The 25,280-nt window shown below is 48.3% G+C and overlaps 2 protein-coding genes across 2 annotated transcripts in view; one reads left to right on the top strand and one right to left on the bottom strand.

The window, feature by feature from the left end:
• The window catches only part of LOC144605185 (C4b-binding protein alpha chain-like), a 78,276-nt gene extending 60,891 nt beyond the window's left edge, over nucleotides 1-17,385 (top strand). The window contains exons 3-7 of the mRNA XM_078420279.1: nucleotides 679-864; nucleotides 10,007-10,192; nucleotides 13,174-13,350; nucleotides 13,945-13,998; nucleotides 15,345-17,385. Coding sequence (XP_078276405.1) covers nucleotides 679-864; nucleotides 10,007-10,192; nucleotides 13,174-13,350; nucleotides 13,945-13,998; nucleotides 15,345-15,376 — 635 coding nt within the window. The 3' untranslated portion in view covers nucleotides 15,377-17,385. The remainder of the gene's footprint in view (nucleotides 1-678; nucleotides 865-10,006; nucleotides 10,193-13,173; nucleotides 13,351-13,944; nucleotides 13,999-15,344) is intronic.
• A 2,335-nt stretch (nucleotides 17,386-19,720) lies between these two features.
• Nucleotides 19,721-25,280, bottom strand: part of LOC144605181 (C4b-binding protein alpha chain-like) — a 39,077-nt gene continuing 33,517 nt past the window's right edge. Inside the window, exons 11-13 of the mRNA XM_078420270.1 lie at nucleotides 21,879-22,058; nucleotides 20,439-20,618; nucleotides 19,721-20,044 (exon numbers count right to left, since the gene is read on the bottom strand). Of these exons, the coding sequence (XP_078276396.1) occupies nucleotides 19,842-20,044; nucleotides 20,439-20,618; nucleotides 21,879-22,058 (563 nt within the window). The 3' untranslated portion in view covers nucleotides 19,721-19,841. The remainder of the gene's footprint in view (nucleotides 20,045-20,438; nucleotides 20,619-21,878; nucleotides 22,059-25,280) is intronic.

Genomic DNA, 25,280 nt, shown 5'->3' with positions numbered 1-25,280 from the left:
TGATTCTAAAGCAAAATAACACACGTTGGATATTGGAAGTGCTAGAGATATTCTTCTGGTCAGACAGCAATAACTGGCTGGCATTCATAGTCTGAGATTGAGGCAGTGGCTCGTGTCGATCCCTTCGATGGTGTGGAGGTCTGTACCTGTGGTGGACTGGCAATGTTCACCGCTTTTTACAATCTTTTGTGTAGTTGTGGCTGGCTTAAGATATGTTGCCCACCAGAAATATGAACAGCAAATGCTGGAAAACTGGGGGAAAAAACGCTGGAAACACCCAGCCAATCATGCATCGATGGAAAGAAATCATTTTCAGACGTGTGATGTGTTGTTCTACCATCTGCTCATGTGGCAACGTGGGGAAAATGAGACTATTCCTCCTCGTCCAATTTTGCGTGGTTGAACTGTGAAAGATGTAGAGAGACAAGACCCACCATAACGCTTCACATTAGCTGGACTGAGTCTGCACTTGCAGTTGGGACTCGGAAAATATCATTTGCTGCTCTTTGAACTGTTTTAGTTTAGTTCAATATTTATGTGTATTGAAGTATTTTGGCTACAAAATTAATTTAAAAAAACGTAACTTTCTATTCTTCTTTTAATACTGTCGTAAATGGGTCTGCCTGCATTTGAATGCTTTAAGATGCTCAGTATAACAAATGTTTGTTTCTTTATCAGTTGTAAAATGTCCGAATCCCAAGGTTCCTGAGAATGGCCGGATGATAGGAGGATTTGCTGATTCATATCCGTACGGTCATGAAATCACCTACCGCTGTAATGATGGTTATGTGATATTCGGCGAGAGTGTCATTAAATGTAACGAGAATAGTGAATTTGTACCCTCACTGCCCACCTGCAAACGAGGTGAGTGGACCATTCCTACACTAGAGGATGGAGTTGGATCTACATTGGTAGGCAATTCCGAATAAACATTGTGTTTACATGCTTTACTCTTCACTCCTAGAAATGCTTTCTATTGTGAGAAATACTGGTCATGTTATCAAATAACATCTGTCATTGCCATGGTTTATGGATGCATTAAAAGGGAGTGTGGGGGAGGGAAATGCAGCGTCAGAAATCCATAATGCATGCATGGAGAAAGAAATGGTCAATGTTTCGGGTTGCTGATCAGGATTCAATAGACAATAGACAATAGACAATAGGTGCAGGAGTAGGCCATTCAGCCCTTCGAGCCAGCACCGCCATTCAATGCGATCATGGCTGATCACTATCAATCAGTACCCCGTTCCTGCCTTCTCCCCATACCCCCTCACTCCGCTATCCTTAAGAGCTCTATCCAGCTCTCTCTTGAAAGCATCCAACGAACTGGCCTCCACTGCCTTCTGAGGCAGAGAATTCCACACCTTCACCACCCTCTGACTGAAAAAGTTCTTCCTCATCTCCGTTCTAAATGGCCTACCCCTTATTCTCAAACTGTGGCCCCTTGTTCTGGACTCCCCCAACATTGGGAACATGTTATCTGCCTCTAATGTGTCCAATCCCCTAATTATCTTATATGTTTCAATAAGATCCCCCCTCATCCTTCTAAATTCCAGTGTATACAAGCCCAATCGCTCCAGCCTTTCAACATACGACAGTCCCGCCATTCCGGGAATTAATCTAGTGAACCTACGCTGCACGCCCTCCATAGCAAGAATATCCTTCCTCAAATTTGGAGACCAAAACTGCACACAGTACTCCAGGTGCGGTCTCACCAGGGCCCGGTACAACTGTAGAAGGACCTCTTTGCTCCTATACTCAACTCCTCTTGTTACGAAGGCCAACATTCCATTGGCTTTCTTCACTGCCTGCTGAACCTGCATGCTTCCTTTCATTGACTGATGCACTAGGACACCCAGATCTCGTTGAACTCCCCCTCCTCCTAACTTGACACCATTCAGATAATAATCTGCCTTTCTATTCTTACTTCCAAAGTGAAGAACCTCACACTTATCTACATTAAACTGCATCTGCCATGTATCCGCCCACTCACACAACCTGTCCAGGTCACCCTGCAGCCTTATTGCATCTTCCTCACAATTCACACTACCCCCCAACTTAGTATCATCTGCAAATTTGCTAATGGTACTTTTAATCCCTTCGTCTAAGTCATTAATGTATATCGTAAATAGCTGGGGTCCCAGCACCGAACCTTGCGGTACCCCACTGGTCACTGCCTGCCATTCCGAAAGGGACCCATTTATCCCCACTCTTTGCTTTCTGTCTGTTAACCAATTTTCTATCCATGTCAGTACCCTACCCCCAATACCATGTGCCCTAATTTTGCCCACTAATCTCCTATGTGGGACCTTGTCGAAGGCTTTCTGAAAGTCGAGGTACACCACATCCACTGACTCTCCCTTGTCAATTTTCCTAGTTACATCCTCAAAAAATTCCAGTAGATTTGTCAAGCATGATTTCCCCTTCGTAAATCCATGCTGACTCGGAACGATCCCGTTACTGCTATCCAAATGCTCAGCAATTTCGTCTTTTATAATTGACTCCAGCATTTTCCCCACCACTGATGTCAGACTAACTGGTCTATAATTACCCGTTTTCTCTCTCCCTCCTTTCTTAAAAAGTGGGATAACATTTGCTATTCTCCAATCCACAGGAACTGATCCTGAATCTATAGAACATTGAAAAATGATCTCCAATGCTTCCACTATTTCTAGAGCCACCTCCTTAAGTACTCTGGGATGCAGACCATCAGGCCCTGGGGATTTATCAGCCTTCAGTCCCATCAGTCTACCCAAAACCATTTCCTGCCTAATGTGGATTTCCTTCAGTTCCTCCATCACCCTAGGTTCTCCAGCCCCTAGAACATTTGGGAGATTGTGTGTATCTTCCTCAGTGAAGACAGATCCAAAGTAACGGTTTAACTCGTCTGCCATTTCTTTGTTCCCCATAATAAATTCCCCTGCTTCTGTCTTCAAGGGACCCACATTTGCCTTGACTATTTTTTTCCTCTTCACGTACCTAAAAAAACTTTTGCTATCCTCCTTTATATTATTGGCTAGTTTACCCTCGTACCTCATCTTTTCTCCTCGTATTGCCTTTTTAGTTAACTTTTGTTGCTCTTTAAAAGAGTCCCAATCCTCTGTCTTCCCACTCTTCTTTGCTATGTTATACTTCCTCTCCTTAATTTTTATGCTGTCCCTGACTTCCCTTGTCAGCCACAGGTGTCTCTTACTCCCCTTAGAGTCTTTCCACCTCTTTGGAATAAATTGATCCTGCAACCTCTGCATTATTCCCAGGAATACCTGCCATTGCTGTTCTACCGTCTTCCCTGCTAGGGCCTCCTTCCAATCAATTTTGGCCAGCTCCCGCCTCATGCCTCTGTAATCCCCTTTGCTATACTGCAATACCGACACTTCCGATTTTCCCTTCTGCCTTTCCATTTGCAGAGTAAAACTTATCATGTTGTGATCACTGCCTCCTAATGGCTCTTTTACCTCTAGTCCCCTTACCAGATCAGGATCATTACACAACACTAAATCCAGAATTGCCTTCTCCCTGGTAGGCTCCAGTACAAGCTGTTCTAAGAATCCATCTCGAAGGCACTCTACAAACTCTCTTTCCTGGGGTCCATTTCCAACCTGATTTTCCCAGTCTACCTGCATGTTGAAATCTCCCATAACCACCGTAGCATTACATTTTTGACACGCCAATTTTATCTCCTGATTTAACTTGCACCCTAAGTCGAGGCTACTGTTTGGGGGCCTATAGATAACTCCCATTAGGGTCTTTTTACCCTTACAATTTCTCATTTCTATCCATACTGATTCAACATCTCCTGATTCTATGTCACCCCTTGCAAGGGAATGAATATCATTCCTTACCATCAGAGCAACCCCACCCCCTCTGCCCACCTGTCTGTCTTTTCTATACGTTGTGTACCCCTGAATATTCAGTTCCCAGCCCTGGTCCTCTTGTAGCCATGTCTCAGTGATCCCTACAACATCATACTTGCCCATGACTAACTGAGCCTCAAGCTCATCCACTTTATTTTTTATACTACGCGCATTTAAGTACAACACTTTAACTTCTGTATTTACCTCCCCTCTCACATCGTTCACAATTGGCCCTGCCCTTAATTTCTTTTCCGCTCTGGAACTTCTGTTCCCATTCTTCCTAGAGTCTTTTGCAATATCTCCTGTATTCCCTTTTACCTCATCTTCATATTCACAATTTGTTAACCCCTCCCCCCCACTACTTAGTTTAAAGCCACAGGTGTCACACTAGCAAACCTGCCTGCCAGAATGTTTGTCCCCCTGCTGTTAAGATGCAACCCGTCCCTTTTGTACAAGTCACCCCTAGCCCAGAAGAGATCCCAGTGGTCCAGAAATCTAAATCCCTGCTCTCTGCACCAGTCCCTCAGCCATAAATTCATACCCTCTATCTCTCTGTTCCTGGCCTCACCAGCACGAGGTACCGGTAGCAGTCCAGAGATAACCACCTTCGACGTCCTACTTCTCAGCGTTTTTCCCAACTCTCTAAACTCCCGCTGTAGCACCTCCTTCCTCTTCCGCCCGACGTCATTCGTGCCCACGTGCACAACGACTTCAGGTTGATCGCCTTCCCTCGCTAGGATTTTCTGAAGCCGGTCTGTGATGTGTTGAACCCTGGCACCAGGGAGGCAACAGACCATCCTCAAGTCCCTCCTGCTGCCACAGAATCTTCTATCCGTCCCTCGGACTATGGAGTCACCGACCACTACGGCTCTTCCAGACTTCGGTCTCCCCTGTCGTGTATCCTTGCCAACAGGTCCGCCACTCGGACTGGAAACGTCTTCTGCCCCGACAGTTCCCAAGAGGGTATACCTATTTGCAATAGGCACAGCCACCGGGGTCTCCTGTAGTCCACGTCCACTCCCCCCGGAAACAGTCTCCCACCTTCGCTCGACCTGGACCCTTGGCGTGACAGCCTCACAATAGGTCCTGTCGAGGAAACTCTCGCATTCCCGGATGGCCCTGAGGTCATCCAACTGCCTCTCCAACTCCACCACACGTCCCTTCAGGAGCTGCACCTGGACACAGTTCTTGCAGGTGTAGCTCCCAGAAGCTCCCGCGACGTCCCTGTCTTCCCACATCCTGCAGGAAACACACCGCACCAACTTTTCCGCCATCACCTTGTGCCTATAACCAGCTCTGGCTTAAAACAATGGTATCCTCCTCACCTCAGCCTCCTTGCCGAAGACTCGCAGCCAAAGACTCGCACTTTTCTCACTGGGCACTTCCCTCACTGGGCTGCACCTGAACAGGGCTGCACCCTTTTGTGAGCCTTGCTTATATCACCAATTTAAATTGCCTGATTGTCCAATTTACCTGACTTCTCACTTAAACTGCCTGTTGAACTGTGATTAGCACTTACTTTACTGCTCAGCCAACGGGCGTCCTTGCTCTGCTCCCGGACTTTTCAAACTGACTACTACTTCCTTTTGGCGCTCTTTTTAAACTGCCTGTTGAACTGTGATTAGCACTTACTTTACTGCTCAGCCAACGGGCGTCCTTGCTCTGCTCCCGGACTTTTCAAACTCAGAAATGCTTACTGATGGAAGACGGTTCCGTGGAAGGGTGGTATTCAGGCTGGAAGTCTGTGGTGTTCTGCAGGGACCTGTGTTTGATTGTGAAACATATAAATAACTTCTACATAAATGTAGATGAGTTGGTTAGTAAGTTTGCAGATGATACACAAATTGCTGGATGTTGCAGATTGTGAGGAAGGCTGTCAAAGTATACAGCGGGAAGATAAATGGCACATGGTTTTCGGGCTGAGCAGTGTGAGGTGTGGCAGAACAATTAATGGCAAGACCCTTAGACAGTGTCAATGTGCAGAGGGATCTTGGAGTCCAGGTCCAGAACTCCCTGAAAGTGGCAGCACAAGTAGAAACTTGTAAAGAAGGCCTATGGTCTGCTTGCTCTCCGAGTCAGGGCATTGACTGCAAGGAAATCATAATGTAGCTTTATAGGACTTTGGTCAGGCCACATTTGGAGTGTTGCATGCGATTCTGGTTGCCCCATTGCAAGAAGGATGTGGAGGCTTTGGAAAGGGTGCAGAGAGGTTTATAAGAATGATGCCTAATTTATGGAGTGGACAGCCTTGGACTGCTTTCTCTGGAATGCCAGTGGTTGTGGGGAGACCTGATTAATTAAAGTATATAAAATTGAGAGGAATACATCGGGTAGACAGTCAGACCCTTTATCTCAGGAGGGGAAAATGCTACAGCTTTAAAGAGAGAATAGCAAAGTTTAAAGTGTGGAGCAAGTTTGTTTTACACAGAGAAGGTGTGTGCTGCTGGGGGTGGCGGTGGAGGCAGATGCAATCGTGGTGTTTAAGGGACTCTGATAGGCACATGGATACGTGGAGAATGAAGTGATGACATGGATGACTTGCAGGCAGATAAGAGTTGGTCTTGGCATCATTGCATCATTTAAAGGACATTTGGACAGGTACATGGATAGGAAAGGTTTAGAGGGATATGTGCCAAGAGTGGGCAGGTGGGACGAGCTTAGATGGGGCATCTTGGTAAGCAAGTGCATTAGGTCGAAGGGCCTTTTCCATGTTGTATGACTATTGTGGGCTGAGGGGCATGTTCCTGAACCGAACTGTTACACGTTATTAAAATGTAAGCAATGCTATGCCATGGGGTCCTGTGTGGCATTCTCCGCTGTTTACATTTTGTATAAATGTTTTGGCTGGAGTAACATAGAAAAATAGGTGCAGGAGTAGGCTGTTCGGCCCTTCGGCCCAGCACCGCCATAGCTGATCATCCAAAATCAGTACCCCGTTCCTGCTTTTCCCCATATCCCTTGATTCCTTTAGCCTGAAGAGCTAAATCTAAACTAAAAGTGAAAGTATAGTTGCAAAATTTGATAGGAAACATAGTTGTTAAGAGGCAGAGTTCACACATGCGTACCCCCTGTGTGGAGTTCGCACGTGCTTTCACCACACCTTCCCTGTGCTGGATGAAATGATTATACATTAACTACGTTTGTCAGTGGGATCCCACTGAATGGCCAAGAGTTGAATGGCAATCTCCTGATCGAATTTTCGATGTTTTCCCTACAAAGAGAATTGAAAACGGAGTGGGCAAAGACCTGGCAAATGGGTCCTAACACGGTAAAAGGTGACAATGTCCAATTTAGCAGGGAAATGATTCAGGGGGTGGGAGGCCGCAGGGAATTCTATTTTGGTGTGATCATTGTGCTCCCAGCAAACTTCGCCTTTATAGATAGGATAATGTTGAATAAATAACAATTGTATCAAAGGGGGTTAGGACATTATTGCATTTTAGAAATGTAATAACTAATTTTTTTTTTCCCTTCAAGATTTTGAAAAATAGTTTTTAATAGCTCTGCGGAGGGAGTTTGTAAGTGCATGGTACTGCTTTTTTGAACTGTTTAAGTTTAACTAAATGTTTTTGTGTGTATTCAAGTGTTTTGAAAATAAAATTAAATAGCATTTGTTCACGGTATTTTAGTGTTGAAAATGGATCTGGATGCTTTTCATTGCTTTTGGATGTCCGGTAGAAACACACGCTTTGTTCTTCAATTAGATATTAAATGTCACCAGCCCATGCTTTCTGAACATGTCAACATCACAGCAGGATTTGGCCCTGTATATAGATACGAGGACACAATCTCCTTCACCTGCAGTAATTAAACGCGTACAACTGAACCTCGAGTGTGCTCAGCTTCTCCGTGTAACTCAGGCCTTCATGTCCTGGAAACACCCTCGTAAATCTTCTCTGCACCCTTTCCAGTAGCAGGGTGACCAAAACTGAACGAAATACTCCAAATGAGACCTCACCAACATCTTATCCAACTGTAACATAACATCCCAACTTCTAAACTCGAGTCAAGAATGTTTTATTGTCATATGTCCCGAACAGAACAATAAAATTCTTACTTGCAGTATGACAGATATGTTATTATCATCGTATATTCAATACCCTGATTGATGAAGGCAAATGTACCAATTGCCGCCTTGATCACCTCCTCTACCCGTGACGCCACTTTAAATGAATTATATGTGTGTACTCCTAGATCCCTCTGCTCTACAACACTCCCCAGGGCCCGACCATCCACTGTGAATGTCCTACCCTGGTTTGACTTCCCAAAATCCAAACCTTCGCACTTATCTGCATTAAAATCCATTAACTGTTCCTCAGTTACATTTTTTATTTCTTTTCCCCAGTTGCTAATTTTACTGTAAAATGTCTCTGTGTACAGAGTACGTGAGGGAGCTTGATAAATTGATTGGATGGCCCGGAACAACAATCTTGCTCTCAGCGTAGGCTAGATCAAAGAGTTGATTGTTAACTTCAGGAAGGGAAAGCTGAGGATCCATGAACCTGCCTTCATTGACTGGGCACCTGTGGAGAGAGTGGACATGTTGAAGTTCCTTTGTACACGTCTCTGAAGATCTATCCTGGGCCAGCTCACTGATGCAATCACAAAGAATGCTCATCAATACCGAAATACATGCTGAGTTTGATAGTATACAGGAGAGGGCATTCTGACTGGTTGCTTCATGGTCTGGTTTAGTAGCTTGAAACCCCCAGGTACAAAGGAGACTACAGAGAGTGGTAGCCATTGCCTGATCCATCTCTGGCATGGACCTCCCCACCAGCAAAGCGATCGACAGGAAGCGCTACCTCAAATAGGCAGCTAATATCAAAGACCCAGAACACCCTGGCCACACTCTCCCATCTCACCACTACCATCGGGAAAAGGGTGTGGGGGACCAAAAACAGTGACTTCCAGATTGGGGAGCTGCTGCTTCCCTGTAATAATAATAATAATGTATTTTATTTATATATCGCTTTTCATATACTCAAAGACGCTTTACAGAGATTTAGAGAACATCAAGCTCTTGAAGACGGCACAGTATGAACCACAAGCTTCCTTCGACAACAATCATCAACCATAGGCTTCAGTCTGTGTGCTTTGGTTCTGTACTACCATGGTCTGGTTAGACCTAGTCTTCAGACTATTCATTTACTATGATTGATTTATATATATATTTATTTACATTATCATGCCTGTAAAGTTGCAGCAAGAACCAATTTAATTGTTCCGTTGCCGGTACATGTGGCAATTAAACACTCCTAACTTTACTGGAATACAAAAACAGGGATGTAATACTGAGGCTTTATAAGGCAATGGTCAGAGCACATTTGGAGTGTTGTGAGCAGATTTGGGCCCCATATCTGAGGAAGGATATGCTGGGTCTGGAGAGGGTTCAGAGGAGGTTTACAAGAATGATCCCAGGAATGAGTTGGTTAACATGATGAAAGTTTGACGGCACAGGGTCTGTACTCGTTGGAATTTAGAAGCATGAGATTTCATTGAAACCTACTGAATAGTGAAAGGCCCGGATGGAGTGGAGAGGATGTTTCCACTAGTGGGAGAGTAGGACCACCCATGGTCAGCCATGCCCGAGGGGGCCTAAGAAGAAGAGAGTAGGACCAGGGTCCACAGCCTGAGAATGAAAGGACGTATCTTTAAGAAGGAAATGAAGAGGAATTACTTTCGTCAGAGGGTGATTAATCTGGAATTCATTGCCGCACACGGCTGTGGAGGCTGTTAATGGGTATTTTTAGGGCAGAGGTGGATAGATTCTTAAGTAGTACGGGTGTCGGGGGTTATGGCGAGAAGGCAGGAGAAGGGGGTCCAGAGGGAAAGGAAGATCGGCAATGATAGAATGGTGGAGTAGATCTGTGGGCTGAATGGCCTAATTCTGCTCCTACAACTAATGGACTTCCACGGGAATCAGACGGGCTTTTGTGCCAGACATCAGGAGATCCCTGTAAATTTATCGCATGTCTGAGATTCCTTCACACGGATGACTAATGTGTGACTGTCAAAGGGTTAATCTTCCTGGGTCCGTTTGTCAGCTTCAGCTTTTGTTTTTGGTACTTCGATAATGTCATGAATGGATCTGGATGCTTTTCATTGCTTTTGGATGTCCGGTAGAAACACACGCTTTGTTCTTCAATTAGATATTAAATGTCAGCTGCCCAAGCTTTCTGAACATGTCAACATCGCAGCAGGATTTGGTCCTGTATATAGATACGAGGACACAATCTCCTTCACCTGCAGTGATGGTTATGTGATGGATGGCGAGAGTGTCATTAAATGTGGAGGGAGCGGTGAATTTGTACCCTCGCCGCTCACCTGCAAACGTGGTGAGTGAACCATTCCTAAACTAGAGGCTAGAGCTGCATCTGCAGTGAAAGGCAATTCAGAGTAAACATTGCGTTTCAGTGGCTTGCTGCTCTTAACTCCAGCAAACTCGTTAAAAGTTGAGCTTTTGTGATTCGAGTAAAAGAAATACTGCTCACATTTCTAAATGAGATCCATCGTTGCTATTGTTTACGGGCACATTGGAAAGTAAATATTGCTGATGTTGAAAGTCTGACATACAAACAGCATGTGTGGAGAGAGAAATAGTTCATGTTTCAGGTCGGTGACCAAGATGTAAGCAGTGCCGTGCTGCAGAGATCTATGCTGTGATCTCAGCAGTTAACACATTGTATCAGTGTTTTGGGCGTTATGTTTGGAGAAATATATTTGGTAAACAATGAATAGAACAAGTACCTCAGTCATCGCCTACAGCCCTGCATTCATCACCATCATCCCCTCTAAACCTAGAATCAAACGCGCACAACTGAACCTCGAGTGTGCTCTCAGCTTCTCCGTAGAGAGAGAGAGAGAGAGAGAGAGAGAGAGAGAGAGAGATTCTTGTTTACAACATGTGTCAAGGGTTATGGGGAGAAGGCAGGAAAATGGGATAGGAGGCAGAGATCAGCCATGATTGAATGGCGGAGGAGACTCGATGGGCTGAGTGGCCTAATACTACTCCTAGAAGTTGTGAATAAGAAGCTGATCTGTGCAAACTCTCCCTGTCGCTACCAGCCCCTAATTCAGGCACTGTTCTCATCAACTGCTCTGCCCCCTTTCCAAAGCCTCCACACCCTTCCTGTAATGGGTTAGTGAGCCTGCTCTCACCTCGTCAGTGGAGATATTTAAGGCAGAGGTAGACAGGTTCCTGATTCGTGCGGGTGTCGGGTTATGGAGAGAAGGCAGGAGAATGGGGTTAGGAGGGAGAGATAGGTCAGCCATGATTGAATGGTGGAGTAGAGTTGATGGGCCGAATGGCCTAATTCTACTCCTAATACTTGTCTCCTAATTTGAGGAAGGGCATCCTTGCAATTGAGGCAGTGCAGCGTAGGTTCACAAGATTGAGCCCTGGGTTGGCGGGACGGTCATATGAGGAAAGATTAGAAAGACTGGGCTTGTATTCGCTGGAGTTTAGAAGGACGAGAGGGGATCTTATAGAAAAATATAAAATTATGAAAGGAGGGAGAGAGAAAACGGGTAATTATAGACCAGTTAGTCTGACATCAGTGGTGGGGAAGATGCTGGAGTCAATTATAAAAGACGAAATTGCTGAGCATTTGGATAGCAGTAACGGGATCATTCCGAGTCAGCATGGATTTACGAAGGGGAAATCATGCTTGACAAATCTACTGGAATTTTTTGAGGATGTAACTAGGAAAATTGACAAGGGAGAGTCAGTGGATGTGGTGTACCTCGACTTTCAGAAAGCCTTCGACAAGGTCCCACATAGGAGATTAGTGGGCAAAATTAGGGCACATGGTATTGGGGGTAGGGTACTGACATGGATAGAAAATTGGTTGACAGACAGAAAGCAAAGAGTGGGGATAAATGGGTCCCTTTCGGAATGGCAGGCAGTGACCAGTGGGGTACCGCAAGGTTCGGTGCTGGGACCCCAGCTATTTACGATATACATTAATGACTTGGACGAAGGGATTAAAAGTACCATTAGCAAATTTGCAGATGATACTAAGTTGGGGGGTAGTGTGAATTGTGAGGAAGATGCAATAAGGCTGCAGGGTGACTTGGACAGGTTGTGTGAGTGGGCGGATACATGGCAGATGCAGTTTAATGTAGATAAGTGTGAGGTTATTCACTTTGGAAGTAAGAATAGAAAGGCAGATTATTATCTGAATGGTGTCAAGTTAGGAGGAGGGGGAGTTCAACGAGATCTGGGTGTCCTGGTGCATCAGTCAATGAAAGGAAGCATGCAGGTACAGCAGGCAGTGAAGAAAGCCAATGGAATGTTGGCCTTCGTAACAAGAGGAGTTGAGTATAGGAGCAAAGAGGTCCTTCTACAGTTGTACCGGGCCCTGGTGAGACCGCACCTGGAGTACTGTGTGCAGTTTTGGTCTCCAAATTTGAGGAAGGATATTCTTGCTATGGAGGGCGTGCAGCGTAGGTTCACTAGGTTAATTCCCGGAATGGCGGGACTGTCGTATGTTGAAAGGCTGGAGCGATTGGGCTTGTATACACTGGAATTTAGAAGGATGAGGGGGGATCTTATTGAAACATATAAGATAATTAGGGGATTGGACACATTAGAGGCAGGAAACATGTTCCCAATGTTGGGGGAGTCCAGAACAAGGGGCCACAGTTTAAGAATAAGGGGTAGGCCATTTAGAACGGAGATGAGGAAGAACTTTTTCAGTCAGAGAGTGGTGAAGGTGTGGAATTCTCTGCCTCAGAAGGCAGTGGAGGCCAGTTCGTTGGATGCTTTCAAGAGAGAGCTGGATAGAGCTCTTAAGGATAGCGGAGTGAGGGGGTATGGGGAGAAGGCAGGAACGGGGTACTGATTGAGAGTGATCAGCCATGATCGCATTGAATGACGGTGCTGGCTCGAAGGGCTGAATGGCCTACTCCTGCACCTATTGTCTATTGTCTATTGACTGGACAAGCTAGATGCAGGAAAAATGTTCCCAATGTTGGGCGAGTCCAGAACCAGGGGCCACAGTCTTAGAATGAAAGGGAGGTCATTTAAAACTGAGGTGAGAAGAAACATTTTCATCCAGAGAGTTGTGAATTTGTGGAATTCTCTGCCACAGAGGGCAGTGGAGGCCAAATCACTGGATGGATTTAAGAGATAGTTAGATAGAGCTCTAGGGGCTAGTAGAATCAAGGGATATGGGGAGAAGGCAGGCATGGGTTAATGATTATGGACGATCAGCCATGATCAGAATGAATGGCGGTGCTGGCTCGAAGTGCCGAATGGCCTCCTCCTGCACCTATTTTCTATGTTTCTAAAACTTGTGACGTGCCTGTCTTACAGTAACGTGGTGTGGCCCTCCACCACCAGTGGCCAATGGCACTGTGCGGCCGCAAGAAGAGTGCACGTACGGACAACAGGCCCATTATTCCTGTGATCCGGGCTACACCTTGACTGGAGACGGAACCATTTCCTGCACCCACACTGGGCACTGGAGCTCGCCCGCTCCCAACTGTACAGGTGATAGAAGCACAGCGTGTAATGGCACAGGCACGGGCCCTTCCGCCCATCTCCTCCGCCCCAACCATGATGCCTATCTACAGGACATTAGACTTTAGGGGGGGAGGTGTGGGGGAGAGGTGTGGGGGGGGGGGAGGTGTGGGGGGGGAGGTGTGGGAGGGGGAGGTGTGGGGGGGAGGGGGGAGGTGTGGGGGGGAGGGGGGAGGTGTGGGGGGGGATGTGTGGGGGGGGGGGAGGGGGGTAGAGTGGCAAGCTTCAGAGTCGTGTGGTCAGCGCGGGTCTGGTCAGCAGTGGATCGATGGGCCGAATGGTCACCTGCTCTGTGGTCAGATTCCCAGGGCATGGTTAGCTCTGTCTCAGTAGACTATAAGGGTGGGGAGAGAGGCTCCACAGTGAGGTTAGCCCCACCACACTGCGTCCCGGCTGTGATCTGCAGGCAGCTGGGACATCCCAAGGTTGGGGCTTGTCCAAGTGTAGGATCGGGGCAGACTCTGGTTTGCCCCAAAGTGGACTTGACTTTGCGTGGGATGTGGGGCTGTGTCTAATCATGTCAGCGAGCAATCGAACCACTAACCCTTGACTTTCACCGTCTAGAGATCGACGTTGAGCAAAGTGCCCACCAGACCAGTACCACAGCTGCAAGTGGCGGTAAGAGCTTGCGCTAACCGAGTCGTACACAGATCCTCACTCTGTCCCTCCCTCCGTCCCACCCTGTCCCTTTCCCCCCACCACCCCTCGCCCACACGGACACCCTTCAGCCTTGCGCAAGGGAGAGTTCAGGACTGTGATGGAATAGTAGACGTGAAGATGTGACGCTGGTGCAGCGGGTAGAGCTGCTGCCTCACAGCGCCAGAGACCCGGGTTCCATCCCGACTACGGGCGCTGTCTGTACGGAGTTTGTACGTTCTCCCCATCACCTGCGTGGGTTTTCTCCAAGAACTCCGGTTTCCTCCCACACTCCAAAGACGTGCAGGTTTGGAGATTAATTGGCTTGGTATGAATGTAAATTGTCCCTAGTGTGTGTAGGATAGTGTCAGTGTGCGGGGATCGCTGGTCGGCGCGGACTCGGTTGGCTGGAGGGTCTGTTTCCGCGCTGTATCTCTAAACTAAAGTAAACTAGAAGCCAGCACCATCCCACCGGTTACTGGTGGAGGATCTGACGCCGCTGTTTAGGGGGAAGTCGGCAATTATCACCAGTGGCCTCGACAATAAATACTCTTCAGCAAAACATTGGTCAAACGTTCTGATTACCCGACCCCAGCACGGAGTGACTGGATCCTTAATGTGACGTTGTGTTTCCAGTGTTTACGTTCCACAGCTGGACTGCCCAACTGCAGCTGGACCAGCCGCACATCTGGACTAACTAGTCTGTAGCTGAATGCAGATGTGCCCCACAGCTGGACATGACCCCCCTCCTACATCTGGATACCCCCTCCCTACAGCTTGTTATGGCCACTACCCACAGCTGGATGCCCCTCCCACATCTGGATACAGCCACTCCGCAGCTGGACCGGCCCCTCCCCACATCTGGATGCTGGCCCCTCCCATCTGTAGCTGAACGCAGGTCTGCCCCACAGCTGGACATCACCTCCCACAGCTGGATACCACCTCTGCACAGCTGGATACCCCCGACAGCTGGATATGTGCCACAGCTGTCCATGGCCCATGCACATCTGGACACCAGCCCCACAGCTGGATACTGCCCCTCCACATCTGGACAAGTGACAGCACAGCTGGATACCGGCCCACTCCCCTGCTCGGATAGTCATGATGCAGCTTTATAGGACGTTGGAGTGTTGCGTGCAGTCCTGGTCTCCCCATTAGGTGGGAAGATGTGGAGTTATGGACTTGGACCCCAGGATTCCCCTGCCCATCCCTCTGATATAAAGCTGCTGAGAGACAGAGCATCACAAAGCATTGTCAGGGTTGGACTGGTTGGGGTGTTCACCACATTCTACATTGCCATTAGTTGTATCATTTTTCTCTCTATTTAGATCCTACAAAGTTGCCAAAAGAGGAAGCCTAGATGCCGCTGAACCCATGATCTCTGAGCCCAGCCGTGTGTCCGGTTCATCTGAGGGATGTCCCAGTCCTCTGTTAACGAAACAATAGAACTTTATTTATCCCAGGAGGGAAATTCATGGATGAGATGTGTGGCAGAGGGCAATTGGGAAACGCTTCTATTGGGAAGGAGATGAGGAATTCCCTTCGTCAGAGGGCGGTTAATCTGTGGGATTCTTTGCCACAGCGGGCTGTGGAGGCCACAAGTCAGTGGATATATTTAAGGCAGAGATAGATTCTTGATTAGTGCGGGTGTCAGAGGTTATGGGGAGTAAGCATGAGAATGGGGTTAGGAGGGAGAGATAGATCAGCCGTGATTGAATGGCAGAGTAAACATGATGGGCTGAATGGCCTGTTCTACCCCTATCACTCATGACCTTATGAGCACAAACCTAGCGGGTCAGGCAGCATCTCTGGAGGTGAACCCCTGTACCTCCCCCAGCCTGCCCCCTTCCCTACACTTCCCTACACCTCCCCCCCTCCCTCCCTCCCTCCCTACCCACCTACCTACATTTCACTCCCCTCCTCTCCCCTCACGTTCACAAGTGATAGGAGTAGAATTAGGCCACTCGGCCCATCAACTCTACTCCGCCATTCAACCATTGCTGTTCTATCTCTCCCTCCTAACCCCATTCCCCTGCCTTCTCCCCATAACCCCTGACACCCGCACTGATCAAGGAAGGAACTGCAGATGCTGGTTTAAACCAAAGATAGACACAAGAGCTGGAGTAACTCAGCAAGACGGGCAGCATCATCGAAGAACATGGATAGTGGCGTTTCGGGTCGGGACTCTTCTCGACCCAAAACGTCACCCATTCCTTCCCTCCAGAGATGCTGCCTGCCCCACTGAGGCACTCCAGCTTTTTGAATCTAATGAAGAATTTGTCTATCTGTGCCTTAAACATATCCACTGACTTGGCCTCCACAGCCTTCTGTGGCAGTGAGTTCCACAGATTAACTACCCTCTGACTAAAGAAGTTCCTCCTCACCTCCTTTCTAAAAGAGCACCCTTTAATTCTGAAGCTGTGCCCTCTGGTCCTAGACTCACCCACCAGTGGAAACATCCTCTCCACATCCACTCTGTCCAGGCCTTTCATTATTCTGTAATGAACAATGAGGTCCCCCCTCAACCTTCTAAACTCCAGCGAGTACAGGCCCAGTGCCGACACACGCTCGTCATATGTTAACCCACTCATTCCTGGGATCGTTCTTGTAAACCTCCTCTGGACCCTCTCCAGATCCAGCACATCCTTCCTCCGATATGGGGCCCATATTTGCTCACAATATTCCAAATGCTGCCTGACCAGCGCCTTATACAGCCCCAGCATTTTGTGTTCCATGATTTTGTGTTCCAGTCCTCTCGATATAACTGCTAGCATTGAGTTTGCCTTTCTTGCTGCGATAATGCCTCCAGTGCCTTCAAGGTCGGCTGCAGGAGGTGCCTGTGGGACACGGAGATGATTCATGGTGGATCTGACCAGCCCGGACTTCACACTTGGTATAATGTCGACACCTGCCTGTGTCATATATGCAGAAAGAATGCAGTTACACATGTGACAAGAAACGCCCGCGTGATAGTGCCTGTTATGGAAATAGGAAGCCAAATCCCCCTCACTTACTCCTGGGATCATTCTTGTAAAGAATGAGGACGACAACTACCTTTTGTCTGCCTTCCACCTCCAGCCTTGGTCCACCCAACTCCCCTCACCTGTATCCACCTGTCACCTGCCAGGCTTTGTCCTGCCCCCACCTCTCATTTCCAGCACCCTCTCCCCCCAACCCCCAACTGTAATCAGTCTGGTGAAGTGTCCCGGCCTGAGAGACGGCCGGTCCATCCCCTCCACAGATGCTGCCTGACCCGCTGGGTTCCTCCTGCACTTTGATATTTTACTCGAGATGCCAGCATTGCTGGTTTCGTGCCTCGCAAAGAGTTTGTAGCTTTTTCAAACAAAATAAATGTTGTGATCTATTCCAGCGAAGTTGTGTCTTCAACAGTTTGCAATGCTGTCAACAGTGAATGCAATGGTAACGGTTCAGAGTGTGTGTGTGGTGGAGTGGCCCGAGCCTGCTCACTCTCACAAGTCAGAACGGAGACGGGCTGGCATTTCTGAAGTCAGAGAGGGGGGGGGGGGTGAACCCTTTTAGACAATAGGTGCAGGAGGAGGCCATTCAGCCCGTCGAGCCAGCACCGCCATTCACCGTGCTCATGACTGATCATTCACAATCAGTAAGTACCCCGTTCCTGCCTTCTCCCCATACCCCCTGACTCCGCTATCATTAAGAGCTATATCGAGCTCTCTCTTGAAAGCATCCAGAGAATCGGCCTCCACTGCCTTCTGAGGCAGAGAATTCCACAGATTCACAACTCACTGGGTGAAAATGTTTTTTCTCATCAGCCATGATCAGATTGAATGGCGGTGCTGGCTCAAAGGGCCGAATGGCCTCCTCCTGCACCTATTGTCTATTGTCCCTCTCCGTTCTAAATGGCTTACTAAAACTGTGCCCCTAGTTCTGGACTCCCCCAACATCGGGAACATGCTTCCTGCCTCTAGTGTGTCCAATCCCTTAATAATCTTATACGTTTCGATAAGATCCCCTCTCATCCTTCTAAATTCCAGTGAATACAAGCCCAGTCGCTCCAGCCTGTCAACATACGACAAGATCCAGTCAGCGGATACGGGGGCTTTTACTGCAAGAGCATTTAATACAGGAGCAAAACTGGGGGGGGGGGGGGAGGACCATGGGGAAGGCAATAAACAAGGTCACCTGGTCACTGTGAGAGTGGGGTGGGGTCGTCAAAGACACAGGAGGTTGTGGGAATGTGAAATGTGGAAGAGCAGAAGGTTGACAGAGAGAGAGAGAGACGGAGATAGAGAGAAAGACAGAGACACAGAGGGGAAGAGAGAGCGAGACGGGAGAGAGAGAGGGAGATAGAGAGGGAGAGGTCAAGAAGTCACAGCAACGTCTCAACTTCCTCAGAAAAATGACGAATTGCAAGGTCTCCAGTGACTGCAGCTGCTGTCTGAGTGCACGGCCCCATCACTGCTGTGTCCGCCCGACAACAGCTGTGCCCACATCACAAGATATTGTAGAGTTGTAGATGGAGCCCAGCCCATCACACACACCACACTCCCCACCATTGTAGATGGAGCCCAGCCCATCACACACACCACACTCCCCACCATTGTAGATGTAGCCCAGCCCATCACACACACCACACTCCCCACCATTGTAGATGTAGCCCAGCCCATCACACACACCACACTCCCCACCATTGTAGATGTAGCCCAGCCCATCACACACACCACACTCCCCACCATTGTAGATGGAGCCCAGTCCGTCACATAGAACAAGTTGTGAAATAGGGGGCAGCAGAATGTAAATTGTCAGATTCCAGTTGATCGGCAACGAGGTCCAATGCGAGATGCCTCCTTCACCACCTGTCCTCTCCCCCACCCTCACAACTCCACATCTCCCCCCTCCCCATATCTGATCCCCTCTCCCTTTTCTCCCCTCTGCACATCTCACCCCTCTTCTCCCTCTCGCACGTCTCCCCCCTCCCCCTCTCCTCCCCTCCGCACACCTCCCCCTCTCCCCTAGCCCTGACCCCACCCTCCAGCCTGCCCCCAGCCCGCCTGTCCTCACCAACCCCTGAGCCGAGGGTCTGGCTACTGAAATGCAGAGAGGTGCATTTGCCCAGCGCAGGTTTTCCCATTGAAGATTCCCATTGGACAACAGGTCCAGGACAGATCTCCCAAGTTCATTTTGTGTACAAAACCTGGTTCAGAGGCCAGTGCTTTAGGGGCCTGACCCCTCTCCCTCCTTGGCCGCTGTGTCTTGCCTACAACTACACGCCATGACAGCCAGAACATACCACACTCCACACACGTGCGGGGTTGGAGTTTCTTTGGCTTGGTATAAAATGTAAATTGTCCCTAGTGTGTGTAGGGTAGTGTACGGGGTGATCACTGGTCAACACCGTCGCGGTGGGCCGAACGGTTGTCAGATAAACCCAGAGAGTTGTAAATCTGTGGAATTCTCTGCCACAGAAGGCAGTGGAGGCCAATTCACTGGATGTTTTCAAGAGAGAGTTAGATTTAGCTCTTAGGGCTAACGGAATCAAGGGATATGGGGAGAAAGCAGGAACGGGGTACTGATTGTGGATGATCAGCCATGATCATATTGAATGCCGGTGCTGGCTCGAAGGGCTGAATGGCCTCCTCCTGCACCTATTGTCTATGTTTCTGTTTCCCTGTTGTATCTCTGAACGAAACTTAATGGAAATAAGCGAAAAAAATCAAAACAACCCTCTCAGGTCCAACTTTATTTCAGTAGATAAGAATTTAAGACTTCACAAGTTTCTAGAATCGATCTGGGGAATTGTTATGAAGAGCAAGTTTGCAGAAAAAATAACAACTGCAAAGCTCGAGTTAGTAAATGATGTGTGTGCTGTTAACAAACTGTTCAAAGTGTTGGAAAATCTCTCGGAAGTTTGCAGAGACGGTCTCTTCCTTCTGGAGGAGCTGTCGTTCCAGTTTGATGATGGATTTCATCTCTTCCAGGATGTCACGGGCCTTAGGGACGATCACCTTCATCAGATCCCGGATTGTGAGGATTCTCGATGGACTGGGTTCTACGTTGAAAAGTAGAGTCATAGAGTCACAGAGTGATACAGTGTGGAAACAGGCCCTTCATAGAGTCACAGAGTGATACAGTGTGGAAACAGGCTCTTCATAGAGTCACAGAGTGGGCAGGGGGTGGGAGGGGGCTGGAAGGGGGATGGGCGGGGGCGGGGCAGGGGGTGGCGAAGGGGTGGGGAGGGGGTGGGGAGGGTGTGGGCGGGTACGGGGCGGGGGAGGGGGCGAGGAAGGGGTCGGGCAGGGGCTCAGACGGCTGGAAGAGAGGGTTCCAGCTCCAGAGGGAAACGCCTTTAATTCTCTCAGAGCCGTGGACGGGCTGTTACCTCTCTCACACCAGGGGGAGACGGGCTGAATGGCCTCATACATGGTTGTGGACGGGCTGCTTACCTCTCTCACACCAAGGGGGAGATGGGTGGAATGTCCCATCATCACTGCACCGACCCTTGTCCTCGCCGATCACCCGATATCCAGTGGCACAGCTGAACGTGACTTCATCTCCGCAGGCGTACCAACGTCGATCTGGTGTAATGTCTCTGTTGTGGAAACTGCTGGGTCTGGCACACGTAACTGCAGGAGAGGAACAGAGGGGTCTTTGGTGAGGAGGGGGAGCAGCAGAGATGGAGGCACACTGGGGCAGGGCCAAACCCTGCACCGCTCCACAGGGATTTATTCACAAAATGCTGGAGTAACTCAGCAGGTCAGGCAGCATCTCAGGAGAGAAGGACTGGGCGACGTTTCGGGTCGAGACCCTTCTTCAAACTGATGTCAGGGGGGTGCGACAAAGGAAGGATATAGGTGGAGACAGGAAGATAGAGGGAGATCTGGGAAGGGGGAGGGGAAGAGAGGGACAGAGGAACTATTTAAAGTTGGAGAAGTCAATGTTCATAGCACTGGGCTGCAAACTGCCCAGGCGAAATATGCCTGCGACAGAGGGAGCGGTCTCTGTGGAACGCAGAAAGGGGAGGGGATGGGAAGATGTGGCCAGTGGTGGGGTCCCGTTGTAGGTGACGGAAATGTTGGCGGATGATTTGTTGGATACGCTGGCTGGTGGGGTGGAAGGTGAGAACGAGGGGGATTCTGTCCTTGTTACGAATGGGGGGAGGGGGAGCAAGAGCGGAGCTGCGGGATGTAGAAGAGACCCTAGTGAGAGCCTCATCTATAATGGAAGAGGGGAAGCCCCGTTTCCTGAAGAATGAGGACATCTCTGATGCCCTAGTGTGAAACACCTCATCCCGGGCGCAGATGCAGCGTAGACGGAGGAATTGGGAGAAGGGGATAGACTTTTTGCAGTCTGGGCCCCGTATCTGAGGAAGAATGTGCTGGCTCTAGTGGGGGTTCAGAGGAGGTTTACAAGAATGATCCCAGGAATGAATGGGTTAACCTATGATGAGCGTTTGACAGCACTGGGCCTGTACTCACTGGAGTTTAGTAGAATGAGGGGGGACCTCATTGAAATTTAATGAATAATGAAAGGCCTGGATAGAGTGGATGTGGAGAGGATGTTTCCACTAGTGGGAGAGTCTAGGACTAGAGGTCACAGCCTCAGAATTAAAGGACGTTCCATCAGAAAGAAGATGAGGAGGAATTTCTTGAGTCAGAGGGTGGAGAATCTGTGGAATTTTGGACACAGACGGCTGTGGAGGGCAAGTCAGGGGGTATTTCTGAGGCAGAGATAGATAGATTGTTGATTAGTGCCGGTGTCAGGGGTTATGGGGAGAAGGCAGGAGAATGGGGTTAGGAGGGAGAGATAGATCCCCCGTGATTGGATGGAGGAGCAGACACGATGGGCTGAATGGCCTCATACATGGTTGTGGACGGGCTGCTTACCTCTCTCACACCGGGGGGGAGATGGGTGGAATGTCCCATCATCACTGCACCGACCCCTGTCCTCGCCGATCACCCGATATCCAGGGGCACATCTGAACGTGACTTCATCTCCGTAGGCGTACCAACGTCGATCTGGTGTAATCTCCCCGTTGTGGAATCTGCTGGGTTTGGCACACGGAACTGCAGGAGAGGAACAGAGGGGTCTTTGGTGAGGAGGGGGAGCAGCAGAGATGGAGGCACACTGGGGCAGGGCCAAACCCTGCACCGCTCCACAGGGATTTATTCACAAAATGCTGGAGTAACTCAGCAGGTCAGGCAGCATCTCAGGAGAGAAGGACTGGGCAACGTTTTGGGTCGAGACCCTTCTTCAGACTGATGTCAGGGGGATGGGACAAAGGAAGGACATGGGTGGAGGTAGGAAGACAGTGGGCGATCTGGTAAGGGGGAGGGGAAGAGCGGGACAGAGGAACTATCCAAAGTTGGAGAAGTCGATGTTCATACCACTGGGCTGCAAGCTGCCCAGGCGAAATATGTGTTGTTCCTCCAGTTTACAGTGGGCCTCACTATGACACTGGAGGAGGCCCATGTCAGAAAGGTCAGACTGGGAGTGGGGTGGGGAGTTGAAGTGCTCAGCCACCGGGAGATCAGGTTGGTTAAGGCGGACTGAGCGAAGGTGTTGAGCGAAGCGATCGCCGAGCCTGCGTTTGGTTTTGCCGATGTAAATAATTTCACATCTGGAGCAGCGGATGCAATAGCAACATAGAAACAGAAAATAGGTGCAGGAATAGGCCATTCGGCCCTTCGAGCCTGCACTGCCATTTAATATGATCGTGGCTGATCATCCAACTCAGTATCCCGTACCTGCCTTCTCTCCATACCCCCTGATCCCTTTCGCCACAAGGGCCACATCTAACTCCCTCTTAAATATAGCCAATGAACTGGCCTCAACTACCTTCTGTGGCAGAGAATTCCACAGATTCACCACTCTCTGTGTGAAAAAAAACGTTCTCATCTCGGTCCTAAAAGACTTCCCCCTTATCCTTAAACTGTGACCGCTTGTTCTGGACTTCCCCAACATCGGGAACAATCTTCCTGCATCTAGCCTGTCCAACCCCTTAACAATTTTGTAAGTTTCTATAAGATCCCCCATCAATCTTCTAAATTCCAGCGAGTACAAGCCGAGTCTATCCAGACTTTCTTCATATGAAAGTCCTGCCATCCCAGGAATCAATCTGGTGAACCTTCTCTGTACTCCCTCTATGGCAAGAATGTCTTTCCTCAGATTAGGAGACCAAAACTGTACGCAATACTCCAGGTGTGGTCTCACCAATGCCCTGTACAACTGCACCAGAACCAATGCCCTTGGGGGGTTGTTTGCTAGTGCTGTCGGGGAGGATTTAAACTAATATGGCAGGGGGATGGGAACAAGAGCAGAGAGACAGAGCGGTATAAAGTGAGGGTAGAAAGAATAGGTAACAAGGTGAAAAGTAAAAGTGGCAGGCAGACAAATCCAAGGCAAAAATCAAAAAGGACCACTTTGCAACATAATTATATAAGGGGCAAGAGTGTTATAAAAACAAGCCTGAAGGCTTTGTGTCTCAATGCAAGGAGTATACGTAATAAGGTGGATGAATTAAATGTGGAGATAGTTGTTAATGATTATTATGTAGTTGGGATTACGGAGACATGGCTCCAGGGATACCAAGGCTGGGAGCTCAACATCCAGGGATATTCTATATTCAGGCGGGATAGACATAAAGGAAAAGGAGATGGGGTAGCGTTACTGGTTGGAGAGGAGATTAATGCAGTGGAAAGGAAGGACATTACCTCGGAGGATGTGGAATCGATATGGGTAGAGCTGCGAAACACTAAGGGGCAGAAAATGCTAGTGGGAGTTGTGTACAGGCAACCTAACAGTAGTAGTTGAGTTGGGGATGGCATCAAACAGGAAATTAGAAATGCGTGCACTAAAGGTGCAGCAGTTATAATGGGTGACTTCAATCTACATATAGATTGGGTGAACCAAATTGGCAGGGGTGCTGAGGAAGAGGATTTCTTGGAATGTTTACGAGATGGTTTTCTAAACCAACATGTCGAGGAACCAACGAGAGAGCAGGCCATTCTAGACTGGGTATTGAGTAATGAGGAAGGGTTAGTTAGCAGTCTTGTTGTGCGAGGCCCCTTGGGCAAGAGTGATCATAATATGGTGGAGTTCTTCATTAGGATGGAGATTGACAAAGTCAATTCAGAAACAAGTGTTCTGAACTTAAAGAAAGGTAACTTTGAGGGTATGAGACGTGAATTGTCCAAGATAGACTGACAATTTATACTAAAAGGGTTGATGGTGGACATGCAATGGAAGGCGTTTAAAGATTGCATGGATGAACTACAACAATTGTTCATCCCAGTTTGGCAAAAAAACAAACCAGGAAAGGTAGTGCATCCGTGGCTAACAAGGGAAATCAAGGATAGTATTAAAACAAAAGATGAAGCAAATAAATTAGCCAGAAAAAGTATCATGCCAGAGGACTGGGAGAAATTCAGAGTCCAGCAGAGGAGGACAAAGGGCTTAATTAGGAAAGGGATAATAGATTATGAGAGAAAACTGGCAGGGAACATAAAAACTGACTGCAAAAGCTTTTATAGATATGTCAAGAGAAAAAGATTAGTTAAGACAAATGTAGGTCCCTTGCAGTCAGAAACAGGTGAATTGATCATAGGGAACAAGGAGATGGCAGACCAATTGAACAACTACTTTGGTTCTGTCTTCACTAGGGAAGACATAAATAATCTGCCGGAAATAGCAGGGGACCGGGGGTCTAATGAGATGGAGGAACTGAGGGTAATCCAGGTTAGTCGGGAAGTGGTGTTAGGTAAATTAAATGGATTAAAGGCCGATAAATCCCCAGGGCCAGATAGGCTGTATCCCAGAGTGCTTAAGGAAGTAGCCTCAGAAATAGTGGATGCATTAGTGATAATTTTTGGACAAATCATCGGACAAAGTCAGCATGGATTTATGAAAGGCAAATCATGCCTGACGAATCTTATAGAATTTTTCGAGGATGTAACTAGTAGAGTGGATAAGGGAGAACCAGTCGATGTGTTATATCTGGACTTTCAGAAGGCCTTCGACAAGGTCCCACAAAGGAGATTGGGGAACAAACTTAAAGCACACGGTATTGGGGATTCAATGTTAAGGTGGATAGAGAATTGGTTGGCGGACAGGAAGCAAAGAGTAGGAATAAACGGGTCCTTTTCGGAATGGCAGGCAGTGACTAGTGGGGTACCGCAAGGCTCAGTGCTGGAACCCCAGTTATTTACAATATATATTAATGATTTGGACGATATATTATTAATGCATTTGCCCACTCACCTAACCTATCCAAGTCACGTTGCAGCCTC

This window comes from Rhinoraja longicauda, chromosome 24 (genome assembly GCF_053455715.1).
Source record: "Rhinoraja longicauda isolate Sanriku21f chromosome 24, sRhiLon1.1, whole genome shotgun sequence".
In the NCBI taxonomy this organism is placed as follows: domain Eukaryota; kingdom Metazoa; phylum Chordata; class Chondrichthyes; order Rajiformes; family Arhynchobatidae; genus Rhinoraja; species Rhinoraja longicauda.
This window is presented reverse-complemented; position numbering and strand designations above follow the sequence as displayed.